The sequence below is a fragment of the Triplophysa dalaica genome, chromosome 10, assembly GCF_015846415.1.
Source record: "Triplophysa dalaica isolate WHDGS20190420 chromosome 10, ASM1584641v1, whole genome shotgun sequence".
NCBI lineage: Eukaryota > Metazoa > Chordata > Actinopteri > Cypriniformes > Nemacheilidae > Triplophysa > Triplophysa dalaica.
Window position 1 is genome coordinate 18,202,264 of NC_079551.1, and position 14,967 is coordinate 18,217,230.

Consider the following 14,967-nt stretch of genomic DNA (forward strand, 5'->3'; position numbering starts at 1 on the left):
ATTACTATTTTCCCTGGTTGTTCCTCTGTTTTCTGGTGTCGTTCGTGGAGTGGGACGGAGTTGAACCTGCACGGTTTTCGGCGAGTGGGACTTTCTGTGTTGCGGATGGTGGGCTCTCCCTCTTACTTGTGGATATTTGCTCGGTGGCTTTTAGTAGGGGTCACTGAGTGCAGCTATGACACGTCAGAGGGGATCTGGCCCTGCCGGCTGAGCCTGGTTTCTCCCAAGGTTTGTTTTCTCCATTAATCAATCATTGGAGTTTGGGTTCCTTGCCACAGCAGGGCAGTGTTGGCTTGCTCACCGGGAGACTGCATTTATTTCTTTATTTATTAGATATTATTTATTAGAATGATCTTGCTCGTTCTATAAACACCATGCACTGTGCTGTGTTTTACCTTTTCTGCTTTTCCTGTTTGCCCCTGTAAAGCTGCTTTGGAAAAATGCACATTGTGAAAAGCGTTATATAAATAAACTCGAATTGAATTGACTTGTTTGCGGATTTGAATTTCGTATTTGATTTGTTACTGAAAGTAAAATCTTCATGTAAATGTGTAGTTGAAAAAGCACATCTGTATACATAATATACTGTGATTTGGCACCATATTAACACTTCTTTATTGTTATGTGTGTATCAGATAAAATGTAATGTTTTTTTTTATCATTATTGCAAGTCTTTCCCTTCTGTTGCTATTAAACATCATGCAAGTGGAATCCAAAGTTTGATCTAAAATGAACAATATAGCCATAATAATAACTAGTAAATGAGTTTGTATTGGTTTTGTTTTGGGGTTGTAAAACACTATTACGAGAATTATTAAACATGGTTTTAACACAGTAATCACAGTTGATAGCATTTGATTAACACACAGTAACTAAATAATTTCATGTACTGCAGCCTAATGGTGATATCTGTCTATAACAATTGGTATTAATTTTATGTTTGTGTTGTTTTGATGTTAGAATAAGTTATGTCATGTTACACTGGAGACATTCAGTGGTTGTGATTGCTGTAATGAAGAGAATCTAGATGCAAATGAAATGAAGAGTACTATTATTAAAGTAAAATTGTTATCATAGGATTACGGATGTGAAAAATTGTTGGCGTAATTGTTCAATTTTAGTTGAGAAAATTAACGTCGCCATCTTAAAACAGCAACAATATCCGGGAAAGAATGAGAAAGCGGCCATGAAATGGGTGATTTATGCGAGTATAATGTTAAATAATGTAGGCCTAATTCTTTAGACATTAAACAGGAATAATTATTAAGTGTGTTTTTAAACCTTTTATTTGACTTTTTACACCCATTTGATTCACTTCTGATGTCCTGTGAAGTATTTACATGCATGGCACTTGTCCGCAGGCGGAAGTGAAGAAGCGCGATCTGTAAGTCCAGTTCACTTTTAGACTTTAATAAATAAGAAAATTGACAAAACATGTGATTTATTCCAGTGGTCAAAGCGTATTGTACTGCGAATGTTTTATATTACAATATACAAATATATGCATGTATGTCTATGTGTTTAATTGCTTACAGTTACTGGATTGATGTTATGTAATGTCGGTGGTTGCTAAGTAACGTTAAAGACAATTGAATTCGCGCGTCCTGTGCACGTCATAGACGAACTCACTCGTATCTGGTCAAACGTTTGGTAAGTTGAAATACCTCTTCAATTTTTATGTATTTTGTTTAATTTAACGTATGTTTTTTGATCAATTACACTTATTTTCAAGTGTACCTCGGTTAAGATCATAATTATATTTAAGTACACTTTAACCGTCCCGTCATCTCCAAGATCGATCGATGTTTTCTTTCTTGTTGTCTCTCACAGTTTGCGAGTACAGTGACACGTGACTCTACATTACTTGCATCACTTTCTCAAAGCGATTTATTGTCGACATCATGGGACACATGTTCAGTCTTTTGATGTCTAGAAGACCATCAAGCAGCGGATCACTGGTTTGTCTTTGTCTTATTTGAAAATATCTATTTAAAATCTATTCTTATGTATTTCAATAGCTACTTTAATCTGAAAACAGTTTAATAATCGTTTAATTTATAAACAAAAGTGATGTGTATTAAGATATAAGCATATAAGTTATCCAGAGTTAAATGATTCTGTCTCTTTTCTCAGGACAATGAACCTGCACGCAAAATTCTCAATGTTCAGCTGGATAAAGACTCATCAGCCTCATCCCAATCTGAAGAGTCTCCGGAGAACCTTCAGGACCCAGAGGACAAAAATCTAGAGGTGTGTTTATTCACATTGAATTGAATCACATTTCAATCGTCAATTGGTTAGCTTTATCTATTTGTTCTAGCAGATGAAATATGTCTTTGCACACCTTGAGGCTCTCCAGTGATGAAAATTATCACAAAGAGCATTCAGTAATCCGGTCATGTATGTTTTAAATTCTGTAGGTGCTTCCAGCGAAATCTTTGCAGAGGAAGGATAGTCATGTTTTCCTGTTGATCAAGGCAATGCCACCATGTCTGCCGAAGCTAGCGGGTCTTCCAAAGTACCCCATCATTTTGCAAAAGGTCAGTCTCTGTTACATCATGTCCTGCTCTAACATATCAAATAACCAGGTGTTCTCTTGAGACAACTTTGAATATTTAACTATTAGAAAAATTACCAGATGTTGTGATGTAAAATAACCTGATAGTAAACTGATTTCAATATTGTCTGCTCTGTGATTGGCTGTTTTAACAGATGAATGAAAACAGGCTGCAAGTGGGTCCAAGCATCGCTAGAAGACCCCAGCCTAAAATTCCATCAAGCAGAGGATCACTGGTTTGTCTTTGTCTTATTTGAAACATCTATTTAAAATCTATTCTTATATATTTGAATGGCTACTTTAAACTGAAAACAGTATTATAGTCGTTTAAATTATAAACAAAAGTGATAAGTATTAAGAAGCTCTTGTTTAAGTTACCCAGAGTTAAATGATTCTGTCTCTTTTCTCAGGACAATGAAGTGCACCGACTACCTGCACCCAAAATTCTCAATGTTCAGCTGGATAAAGACGTCCAGCTAAAGAAGTCGTCTCTTGATTGGCGGCCCAGCGTCAACAAAGAGGTGACAAGCAGTCAAGTTTCAAAGGACAAGAAAACTGAGGTGTGTTTAATCACTTTGACTCAAATATGCATCTCATTCCGTCTTTGTTTAATTTAATTAATTTGTATCTTGAAATAATGTTTCATGTGTGTTTTATGTAGGAACTTGTGTGGAGCTTCAGGAGCATCCTCAACAAGTTGACCCTCGAGAAGTTTTACCAGCTGATGGTGAAGGTGAATAAGCTGCGGATCAACACGATGGTGCGTATCAGGCATGTCGCCCAGCTGGTGCGTGAGAAAGCCATCTCTGGTCCCAGCTTCTCTGTCATGTACAGCAGTATGTGCAGAAATATGGCAAACGTGAGTCATTTTTTTATACTATGCATAAAATAGCCTTTGACATACATATGTAAGTCCAGCTGAAACTTATTTTTTTTGTGTTTGTAGTTAAAAAACCCCTCAAAACCATCCAAACCAAGGTCGTCCTTCAAGTCAATTCTGCTCCGATTCTGCTTAGGGCAGATTGACAAAGACCAAGAAAAAGAGAACAGCTTTGCCATCAAACAGAAGGAGATGGAGGCTGCACCAGTAAGTGTTTCAGTACTCAAAAAATAAGTTTTCATCAAATATAATATTTAGAAACCTTATAAAGATGTTGTAGTTGATGCAGGACGTCATAGACCTCAGACATGTGAGTTGTGTAAGATTCTCACTTTGCCGATATTGAAAAATATATCTTAATCACAGTAATATTTTTTAAGAATGTATGGGTACCACGAAGGGCAAATCTGGGTCCCAAGAGCATCAACCAGATCCATGAGGAGGCTAAGAGGGAAGAGGAGATAGAACAGCAGAAAGTCAGCCTTCCGCTGTTCAAGGAGTTGAAGAAAGAAGATGAAAGCCCCCTCTCATTAAGACCACTGAGTCCATCATTCTTCTCTCCGGCACCAATAAAGAGGGAAAAACAACCAGAGCTGCCCCGGATCTCATCTCCAGCCCTATCTGAGGATTCTGGTTTGGGGGAAGCGATACCAGAGCTTCCCCTGTCCCAGATCCCACCCTCAGCCTCATCCCAATCTGAAGAGTCTCCGGAGAACCTTCAGGACCCAGAGGACAAAAATCTAGAGGTGTGTTTATTCACATTGAATTGAATCACATTTCAATCGTCAATTGGTTAGCTTTATCTATTTGTTCTAGCAGATGAAATATGTCTTTGCACACCTTGAGGCTCTCCAGTGATGAAAATTATCACAAAGAGCATTCAGTAATCCGGTCATGTATGTTTTAAATTCTGTAGGTGCTTCCAGCGAAATCTTTGCAGAGGAAGGATAGTCATGACTTCCTGTTGATCAAGGAAATGCCACCATGTCTGCCGAAGCTAGCGGGTCTTCCAAAGTACCCCATCATTTTGGAAAAGGTCAGTCTCTGTTACATCATGTCCTGCTCTAACATATCAAATAACCAGGTGTTCTCTTGAGACAACTTTGAATATTTAACTATTAGAAAAATTACCAGATGTTGCGATGTAAAATAACCTGATAGTAAACTGATTTCAATATTGTCTGCTCTGTGATTGGCTGTTTTAACAGATGAATGAAAACAGACTGCCAGTGGGTCCAAGCATCGCTAGAAGACCCCAACCTAAAATTCCATCAAGCAGAGGATCACTGGTTTGTCTTTGTCTTATTTGAAACATCTATTTAAAATCTATTCTTTTATATTTTAATGGCTACTTTAAACTGAAAACAGTATTATAGTCGTTTAACTTATAAAAAAAAGTGATGTGTATTAAGATATAAGCATATAAGTTATCCAGAGTTAAATGATTCTGTCTCTTTTCTCAGGACAATAAAGTGCACCGACTACCTGCACGCAAAATTCTCAATGTTCAGCTGGATAAAGACGTCCAGCTAAACAAGTCAGCATTTGCTTGGAGGCCCAGGATCCATAAAGAGGTGACAAGCAGTCAAGTTTCGAGGGACAAGAAAACTGAGGTGTGTTTAATCACTTTGACTCAATTATACATCTCATTCAGTCTTTGTTTATTTAAATTAATTTCTATCTTGAAATAATGTTTCATGTGTGTTTTATGTAGGAACTTGTGCGGAGCTTTAGGAGCATCCTCAACAAGTTGACCCCCGAGAAGTTTGACCAGCTGATGGTGAAGGTGAATGAGCTGCAGATCAACACGATTGAGAGTATCAGGCTTGTCGCCGAGCTGGTGCATGAGAAAGCCATCTCTGAGCCCAGCTTCTCTGTCATGTACAGCAGTATGTGCAGAAATATGGCAAACGTGAGTCATTTTTTTATACTATTTCATAAAAAAGCATTTGACATACATACGTTGCTCCAGCTGAAAACTTCAGATCCAAGTTTATGTTATTTTTATTTTTTTTGTGTTTGTAGTTGAAAGAGCCATCCAAACCAAGGTCGTCCTTCAAGTCAATTCTGATCCAACTCTGCTTAGAGAAGATTGACAAAGACCAAGAAAAAGAGGACAGCTTTGCCATCAAACAGAAGGAGATGGAGGCTGCACCAGTAAGTGTTTCAGTACTCAAAACATATGTTTTCTTCAAATATAATGTTTAGAAACCTTCTAAGGATGTCGTAGTTAGACAAATGGTTTTAAAAGGTATTTTAATGAAATTGTTGTAGAAATTCATTTATATTTCTTGCTTTCCTTGAGGCTGGTGAACAGGAAATACTTAGACAAGAGCTTGCAGAGACCAAGGCGAAAGCTAGAAGACGCTCCATTGGAAACGTCAACTTCATCGGGGAGCTCTTCAAACAGAAAATGTTGAATGAGACCATCATAAAAGAGTTTCTCACCAAATCATTGAAACGACACGACGATGAGACACTTGAGTCCGTCTGCAAGCTACTCACCACCGTGGGTAAAGAACTGGACGTCGGGGAGGGAAAGGTAAGGGTTTATGTGTTTGGTTGTCCGCAAAACAACATAATGATGTATTTATTGATGCTTGTGGATGTTTTTGACTCTTGGGTTTCTTTTTAGATTAAAATGGACAAGTACATTCACCAGATGGAAACGTTGGTGAAGGAGCGCAAAACACCAACACGGATCCGGTTCATGATGCAGGACGTCATAGACCTCAGACTTGTAAGTTGTGTAAGATTCTAACTTTGCCAATATTGAAATATATATTTTAATCACTGTAATATTCTTTTTAGAATGTATGGATACCACGAAGGGCAAATCTGGGTCCCAAGACCATCACCCAGATCCATGAGGAGGCTAAGAGGGAAGAGGAGATGGAACAGCAGAAGGTCAGCCTTCCACTGTTCAAGGAGTTGAAGAAAAAAGATGAGAGCCCCATCTCATTAAGACCAAAGAATCCATGGTTCTTCGCCCCAAACACCCAATCAAACAACTAGCACTCATCTGCCCCTTCGTCCCCTGCCCCACCCAAGGAACCTATCTATTCTGCCCCACCTCACAGTAGACCCCACTGGAGAACCTAAACCTAAAACCCCCAAAAAAAGATTTGAATTTTTATTACTTATAAGGCAACTGTTTTAAAAAAAACAATTCCCCCCCAAAACCCAACCTAACCTTACCCTCTGTAGTCTTTACATGAATTTAAAAAAAAATATTACTTGAACACGTTTCACGTAACGTAACACGTTTTTTCTGCTATCCATGTTGTGCATTATAAAAAATTAGGTATTAAAACTGAGCATCAGAAAAATTGCCAGGGATTTCACAGAAATACTTTTAATCAATGTTTGAAGTCAAATATGACGTCATGTTTTAGATAGTTGTGCATTATAAAAAAAGAATATTTTCACCATAAAATCACAGTTAAACTTTTAGAGTGCAATAAAACCTTATGACCTAATAAAAGAATAAAAATGAATGTATGAAACAACATGTTTGTTCTTGTGTGTTCATTTACCAAATTTGTGAATTATAGTAAAAGTGGTAGAATTCTTAGATTTGAATAACTAATAATTGTATTTGAATAAGAGGCGTTTATACAATGCCCTTTATGCGTTTTAGCCATTCGTTTAGACGGAAACGGCGTTTTGGTGGATTGAAAAAAATGAAATGATTATATTAAGCATTATGTAACAAATCGCAAACTTTCGAAAATGGATCTCAAAGTGCAACTTTTTGGAAACGCCACCGTTTTGGTTTCCATGTAAATATCGAGACAGAAGTCACAACCCACTGGCCTGGCGGGCAAACTACATCGTTTTTTCCCGCCTGGATCCATGTAAATGAATGCAGACCGTTTTGATAACGCTGTCATGTGTATGTTAAACTTTTCAAATGCAAAGGAAAAACTTTTCAGTCCTTCATCGTATAAACGTGGCCTAAATGTGTGTTTAGAGGTTATTGTTGGACAACTGGGTGTTTGTTCTTTATCCTCAATAAACAGACAACACGTGTGTATTTATGTTTTCTACAATCCATCAAAATCTTTTACGATGGCAAAACAAAAATGTTGGGTGTGAGATGAGATTTTTTGCATTTGCCTCCTAAACTTTGGAAAGAAATTGTCACATAATGCATAATATAATTTTATACTTCAATTATATTAGATAAAATTTTTATGTTTTTTCTTCCGAAATGTTATGAACAGCAGCTACGCTAACTTTTCTTCATTTGCTTTTGGTTTCAACCTCGGGGTGACAATCCGGCGGTATTCTGAGATGATGCCTGCTCAAGTTTGGATCTCTATGAATCCTTAAAGAAGACTACATACGACCCAACACCTGTGGAGAGATGATTCCAACCCCTGTGCTGACTTCAGATGACGTAAGCTTTGAATCGTTTTTACACATTGTAGTTTTTGTATTTATTGGTTTAATGTATTCACAGTAACAGCAGGATAAACAAATATTCAAAACTGTAGTTAAATAAGACTGTAGAAGTCAGACTTGTTCCTGGTGCATGTTGGACTCCGGCAGGGCTGCCCTTTGTCGCCGGTTCTGTTCATAATTTTTATGGACAGAATTTCTAGGCACAGCCAGGGGCCGGAGGGCGTCGGGTTTGGGGACCACACGATTTCATCTCTGCTCTTTGCGGATGATGTCATCGTGCTGATCAGGACCTCCAGCATGCACTGGGACGGTTTGCAGCTGAGTGTGAAGCGGCTGGGATGAGAATCAGCACCTCCAAATCTGAGGCCATGGTTCTCAGTCGGAAAAGGTTGGCTTGCTCACTTCAGGTAGGTGGAGAGTTCCTGCCTCAAGTGGAGGAGTTCAAGTATCTGGGGGTCTTGTTCACGAGTGAGGGAAGGATGGAACGGGAGATTGACAGACGGATCGGGGCAGTAATGCAGTGAAGCTCTCGATTTACCGGTCAATCTACGTTCCTACTCTCACCTATGGTCATGAGCTGTGGGTCATGACCGAAAGGACAAGATCCCGGATACAGGCGGCCGAAATGAGCTTTCTCCGCAGGGTGGCCGGGCGATCCCTTAGAGATAGGGTGAGAAGCTCGGTCACTCGGGAGGAGCTCAGAGTAGATCCGCTGCTCCTCCACATCGAGAGGGGCCAGCTGAGGTGGCTCGGGCATCTTTTCCGGATGCCCCCTGGACGCCTTCCCGGGAAGGTGTTCCGGGCATGTCCCACCGGGAAAAGACCCCGGGGAAGACCTAGGACACGCTGGAGGGACTTTGTCTCCCGGCTGGCCTGGGAACGCCTCGGTGTCCCCCCAGAAGAGCTGGAGGAAGTGTCTAGGGAGTAGAGCTGTCGCGGTAACCGCTGTATTGTACTACCGCGCTACTGACAAGCCAACCGCAGGGCCAGGAACGCAACCGCAGAAACCGCGCCAACCACCTTTTTTTGAGTATGGCATCAGGGTATGCTGTTCTTTTTACACCTTTGCATTCTGCAAAGAATGTTTAATAAGTCAATGATGAATACAAGAGTGTTACGTGTATCATTGTCCCGCCAACTGTTAGTATCGGGTGTTTTTAAAGATGGACGCAATAGCAGGCGCTCTGGTCCCAAAACCTAATGTAACGTCGCCAGTTTGGGAATACTTTGGGTTTGAACCGAATGTTAAGGGAGAGCCAGCTAATTTAGAGAGCCGATATGCAACATTTGCAGAAGAAAGGTGCCTGTAACACGCGGCAATACATCGAATTTGAGGTCTCATCTCACGGACAATCTCCTCATCAGTGTCCGTACCTAGGAGAGTTCGCGCAGATAACGAGCTCACGTGCTAATAGACTCTAACGCAAATCCACTCTCCTTGGTGGCGCAAAAACCAGGGCAGATTTCAGATGCTAGCAAATGTGTATTAGTGCGACCAGCATACCATCAGAAAGAGTTTTCAGTGCCGCCGAATAAATTGTTACACCTATGCGTTCGTCCCTGAAACCACATAATGTTAATATGTTACTTTTTCTAGCACGAAACAAGGACAAGATAACCCAGGATTAAATCACATTCCTTGACGCTCAAGTGACTGAAGTCATATTTATTTAGCTTTTATTATCTATTTGCTGTATTTTCATTTACACTGTTTTCATTTGATACTCGAGTTCTTTCGTTTTTCAGAATGCATTTTATTGTTATAGCATATTGCTGTGTTCGGCATTTAGCATTGGACAAAAACATTTTATAACCCGTCTCTCTTTCATTTATAAAGTTAATGATCAAGTGAAGTTATAGCCTATTTATTATCTTTTTATTTGCTGTATTTTGATTTAAACTGTTTTTCTTTGATAGTCTAATTTAGTTTTTTTGTTTTTCAGATTCAAGGCATGGTTCATAGTGTTCTGTTCTCCATTTAACAATAAAAAAAATATATATAACCTGTCTCTCTGTCATTTAAAAATCAAAAAAATATATACTTCAATGTAACAAATGATCAATAAATATTTAAATGCACTAAAATAATGATAAATCACTCAAAAAATGTGGGTGGGTGCGGTAATACTGCCGACCGCGCTATTGTGCCAGCCATATTTACCGCAAGGGAAATTTCCTAACCGCGACAGGACTACTAGGGAGAGGGAAGTCTGGGCATCCCTGCTTAGACTGCTGCCCCCACGACCCAGCCCCGGATAAGCGGAAGAAGATGGATGGATGGATAGTTAAATAAAAGCATGTGTTCTGCAGAAAACATTCATCATTGTTTTACAGAAAGATCAACAGCATGAGAATGTGGAGGCGTGCATAGATGTATCCCTGGTGAAAAAGCAGGTGACTAGCCGCACACATAAGCAAAGTCATTGAATGTGATACTTTTTCCATGTCTTTGCTGGTATTCGTAGGAGGAACCAGAGGTTAATATAGAGATGAAGAGCAATGGAGACGTCAACAGAGAATCAGGACGAGCCGGTAAGTAATCCGCAGGTAAGAAGTGTAGATGCCCCACTGAATTGATGGTCAATACTCGTTAACTGATGTTTCCAAAAAGTTTAATACGTTGACATTCTTAAAAACACCGTAAGAGCTTATAACCTTTTCAGTGAGAAACACACAATAATAAAGAGGGAAGAAAATCCACACTGCAGTCTACATTCCTTGTGAACCATGCACAAACATTTCTTGTGACAACGGAAGTATGAAGCGTCTTTATACAGGTAGCTGTCAAAATAAAAGTCCCGAAACTTAAACAAAGGATAAAAGGAATCACAAGTAAAAACAGAGTCATTTACACTCCCACCAATCATGAATCCAGACATGAATGATTCCACAATTACAAATAGCATTCTTATATACAACATTTTCACATTAAGACAAAGAGAAAAGGGAAAGGTTTCAATCAGCCTCCAATAGCAAAACCAGTTTTTGAACTGGACGTTCAATTATGGAGGGCTTAGTAGGACAGTCTTCCTTACTTGCAATATTTCTTTTCCCAAGATGAACCTTAACTCTCCTTACCAGTCCATCCGAATCAATAATTGTTTCTACAACTCTACCCAGAGGCCATTTATATCTGGGCAAGTCACTGCTATTGACAATTACTATGTCCCCTACTGACAAAGTTCTTCTTGGGGTATGCCAACGTTGTCTAAGGGCAATGTTGGAGAGATATTCTTTACGCCAACGTCCCCAGAATTGTTCAACAAGATATTGAACATGACGCCATCTCTTTCGTAAATAGAGATCTTCCTTGATAAACTTGCCTGGGGGAGGTAAAGCAATTACTGACTTCATGGTCAGAAGATGGTTCGGTGTTAAGGGCTCAAGGCTGTTTAGATCACTTAAATTGTCAACTGTTAGTGGACGACCATTTACAATTGACATTGCTTCATAGAAAAACGTTCTCAAAGAAGAATCATCAATTCTTTCTGAAGCAACTAAAAATGTGGACCTAAGAACACTTTTCACTGTCCTAATCTGACGCTCCCATAGACCTCCTGCATGACTTGCGCAGGGTGCATTCATCACAAAATCACACTGATTTTCAGCCAAGAAGTGTTTCAATCTGTTGATATCCAGTTCTTTAAGGGCTTCCACAAACTCATTCCTAGCACCAATGAAGTTACTCCCTTGATCAGATTTAATCTGCCGAATTGCTCCACGAATAGCAATAAAACAACGCAAGCCATTAATGAAGGAATCTGTAGAGAGGGTTTCAAGCATTTCGATGTGAATAGCACGAGAGGAGAAACAAGTGAAGATCAGGCCATATCTTTTGTGCATCTTTCGTCCTTGTTTAGTAAGGAAAGGTCCAAAACAATCCATGCCGCAATAGGTGAATGGTGGAGAGGGATTCACTCTTCCTGAGGGTAGACAAGCCATTTTTTGCTCTTCTAATGATCTCCTAAGTTTCCTACAAATCACGCAATTATGGACATAAGATGCAACAGCACGATTAATGCCAAGAATCCAATAGCCCCTGGCACGAATCTCATTAATGGTAAAACCTCTACCTTGGTGCTTGATCCTTTCATGGCAATTTGCTATGATTAACTTTGTAATGTGATTGTCTTTGGGAAGGATCACAGGATGTTTTAATGGTTCACATGACATGTTATCAAGTCTTCCTCCCACCTTGAGTAATCCATCACTATCAATAAACGGATTAAGATTGTACAATTCACTGTGGGATGACAAGGAGTTTCCTTTGCTTAACACTTTCAATTCCTCTTGGAACACGTGGGTTTGTAGATTGCTGATTATAGTGCGTTCTGCTCTTTCTCTTTCCTCAACAGTAGATAGAACAATCCCTTTAAATCTATGTATGTAGCGTTGGATACATGCAATTGCTTTGACAGCTTGAGACAAAGATGAAAACTTAAAAAGATGATCCGCAATCGTTCTCTGCTCTATGGCCTGTGAGCTAAGTGTCAAAGCACCTCTGACTTCCACATCACCTAATTGCAGCTCTGGGATCTCATTAGCGTCTAGGATCATTTCCTTGTTCCACAAAAATTTTGGACCAGCAAACCAGTCAGAAGAAATTAGTTCATTAACAGTAAAGCCTCTTGAGGCATAATCTGCTGGGTTTTCCTTTGTTGGGACATATTTCCATTGCTGAGGATTTGTACTTAGATGGATCTTCTGTACCCTGTTGGCAACAAAGGTGTGGAATCGGCGCACATCATTGTTAATATATCCTAGAACAACTTTAGAGTCTGTCCAGAAGAATTCTTTAATGTCGTTATACTGAAGTTCCCTTCTTAGAATTTGACTGACATCCACAGAGACGACTGCTGCTGTCAATTCTAGCCTTGGGATGGTGGTTACCTTCATTGAAGACACACAGGATTTTCCCATGACCAGAGCAACATGAACTTCTCCCTTTTCATTTTTTAATCTCAAATATGAACATTGTCCATAACCCTTAGTACTAGCATCTGAGAAATGATGTAGCTCAGCCTCTTGTACTCTTCTAAAGCTATGTGGAGCATATGTACGAGGAATACTCAATTCCTTCAAGTTGACCAAGTCCTTTCTCCAGTGCTCCCACCGCATTTGCAGTTCGATGCTCACTGCATCATCCCAACTTGTGCCCTGTTTACACACTTCCTGTAGTATTTTTTTTCCTTTAAGAGTGAATGGAGGAATAAACCCAGGTGGGTCATACAATGATGCTACTGTGGATAAAATCCCTCGTCGGGTTACAGGCTGTTCCTTGAGACGATTATCAAACATAAAATAATCGTGTTCTATATTCCCCTGGATCCCCAATGTTCTTTCTACCAAGGAATTACCAAAGGACAAGTTTGGTTCTTCTGTGTCATTTGCTCGTTCTGATGGTGGAATACTCTCTAAAACGTCTTTGTCGTTGGACACAAATTTGTGTAGCCTAAGGCCACCAGTAGCACAAAGTTCTCTAGCTTCCTGGGCTAACTGAATTGCTTCCCTTGCTGTAGGCACGCTTGTGACGCCATCATCCACATAAAAATCGTTCATTACAAACTTAAAGCCCAAGGGATACTGATCTTTACTACCTTCAGCTAAATACTTCAGTCCATAATTCACACATCCTGGGGATGAAGAGGCTCCAAAAAGATGTACTGTCATTCTGTACTCTCGAGGCATTTCAGTTAGATTTCCATTCCTCCACCACAAGAAACGCATGAAGTCTCTGTCGGTTTTGTACACATGGAACTGATGAAACATTTTTTCGACATCACATATTAAAGCAACAGGGTGCTGTCGAAATCTAAGAAGAATACCAATCAAACTAGTCATCAGATCTGGTCCTTGCAGAAGATAATCATTGAGACTAACCCCATCGTATCTTGCTGAACAGTCGAAGACAACTCTCAGCTTATCTAATTTCTTAGGATGGTAAACCCCATGATGAGGAACATACCATTTTCCATCTTTAGGGTCATCATTGTTGATTTCTTCTGCTTCTCCTCTTTCGATGATCTCCTCCATAAATTTTACATAGTGTTCCCTGTAGCCTTGATCCTTTAACAATTTCCTCTTTAAATGATTAAGCCTAACAAGGGCAAGTTGTCTATTGTTTGGCAATTCAGGTCTCTCTTTGAAAGGCAAAGGCATTTCCAAGTGTCCCGAACTAGTTTTCTTAATATTATTGCTTAGTTGGTTCAAAAAGCTAATATCATCCTGTGAAAAGGTTTTAGCATCAGCACTGATATCTTTAAAATCAGATTCGAGAACACGTATAGCATCTGCTGGAGTCATTAGGGGCATTTCTTTGACAGAAATCCGATGACAGAAACTAATTTCCCCAGATGAATCAGGCAGGGGTATTGTGGGTCCAACAATGCTCCATCCTAAATCCGTTTTAATGGCATATGGGCAGTCGTCACCTCCCAAGATCACCTGTCTTGGTGCTAATGCTCTAGCACAGTTGTACCCTATCAGCAGTCCAGCTTCGCAGTCCATCAGAGGGGGAATTTCATTGCTCACTGCAGAAAGATGATTCCAGGATTTAGCCGTTTCACAAGTAGGTATATGAGCATGATTAACTGGGATACATTCCTTGGTATAGACAGGGGGAAGTTGAATGTAATGGGCAGCACTATAGCCTCTTACACGGAGCCCTTGAACTCTTTCACTTTTCACTATAGTATCTCTTCCAGTCATGGTAGTTAGTTTTAACTTCACAGGAACCTTTTCTGCATGCAACACATTGCTTACTTCCTGATCAATGAAAGTCGTGTCACTCTGAGAATCCAGCAAAGCATAGACTAATTTTTCTATACTAGGGCTTGTGCTTGAGGATATCCATACTGGTACAACCATTGATGTGTAGGATGGTCTCTTACTGACTATACTAAGTGACATAACAGCTGTAGACTCTTCTTGCCTCTGAACGGATACTGGTACTGGTACAACTGCAACTGGGACTGATCTTTCTCTCTTAGTGTAATTATCATCATGAAGACATGTAGGATGCCTTCCTTTACATGCACTACAAAAAAGACGACAACGACAGTCCCTTGCACTATGACCATGTTTTAAACAACCATAACAAAGGTTGTTTTCCTTGACATAGGTC

General features: G+C 39.7%; 1 protein-coding gene across 1 annotated transcript; it reads left to right on the forward strand.

Annotated features, from left to right (window-relative positions):
- The first annotated feature begins 1,518 nt into the window (after positions 1 to 1,518).
- Positions 1,519 to 6,962, forward strand: LOC130430361 (eukaryotic translation initiation factor 4 gamma 3-like). The gene is made up of 17 exons (XM_056759440.1): positions 1,519 to 1,650; positions 1,831 to 1,958; positions 2,134 to 2,250; positions 2,421 to 2,540; positions 2,713 to 2,793; positions 2,968 to 3,117; positions 3,219 to 3,416; positions 3,504 to 3,644; positions 3,818 to 4,183; positions 4,354 to 4,473; positions 4,646 to 4,726; positions 4,901 to 5,050; positions 5,152 to 5,349; positions 5,463 to 5,594; positions 5,743 to 5,979; positions 6,073 to 6,177; positions 6,249 to 6,962. Exons 2-17 carry the CDS (start codon positions 1,902 to 1,904, stop codon positions 6,450 to 6,452), a joined length of 2,457 nt encoding a protein of 818 aa, XP_056615418.1. The 5' UTR covers positions 1,519 to 1,650; positions 1,831 to 1,901; the 3' UTR covers positions 6,453 to 6,962.
- Positions 6,963 to 14,967: the final 8,005 nt, after the last annotated feature.

Excerpts from the sequence above, each read along its gene's own strand:
- LOC130430361 (XM_056759440.1), top strand. The coding sequence starts at position 1,902 with ATGGGACACATGTTCAGTCTTTTGATGTCTAGAAGACCATCAAGCAGC. Across the intron at positions 4,184-4,353 it reads CAGAGGACAAAAATCTAGAG|GTGCTTCCAGCGAAATCTTT; the intron begins GTGTGTTTATTC and ends TAAATTCTGTAG. Across the intron at positions 5,595-5,742 it reads AGGAGATGGAGGCTGCACCA|GCTGGTGAACAGGAAATACT; the intron begins GTAAGTGTTTCA and ends GCTTTCCTTGAG.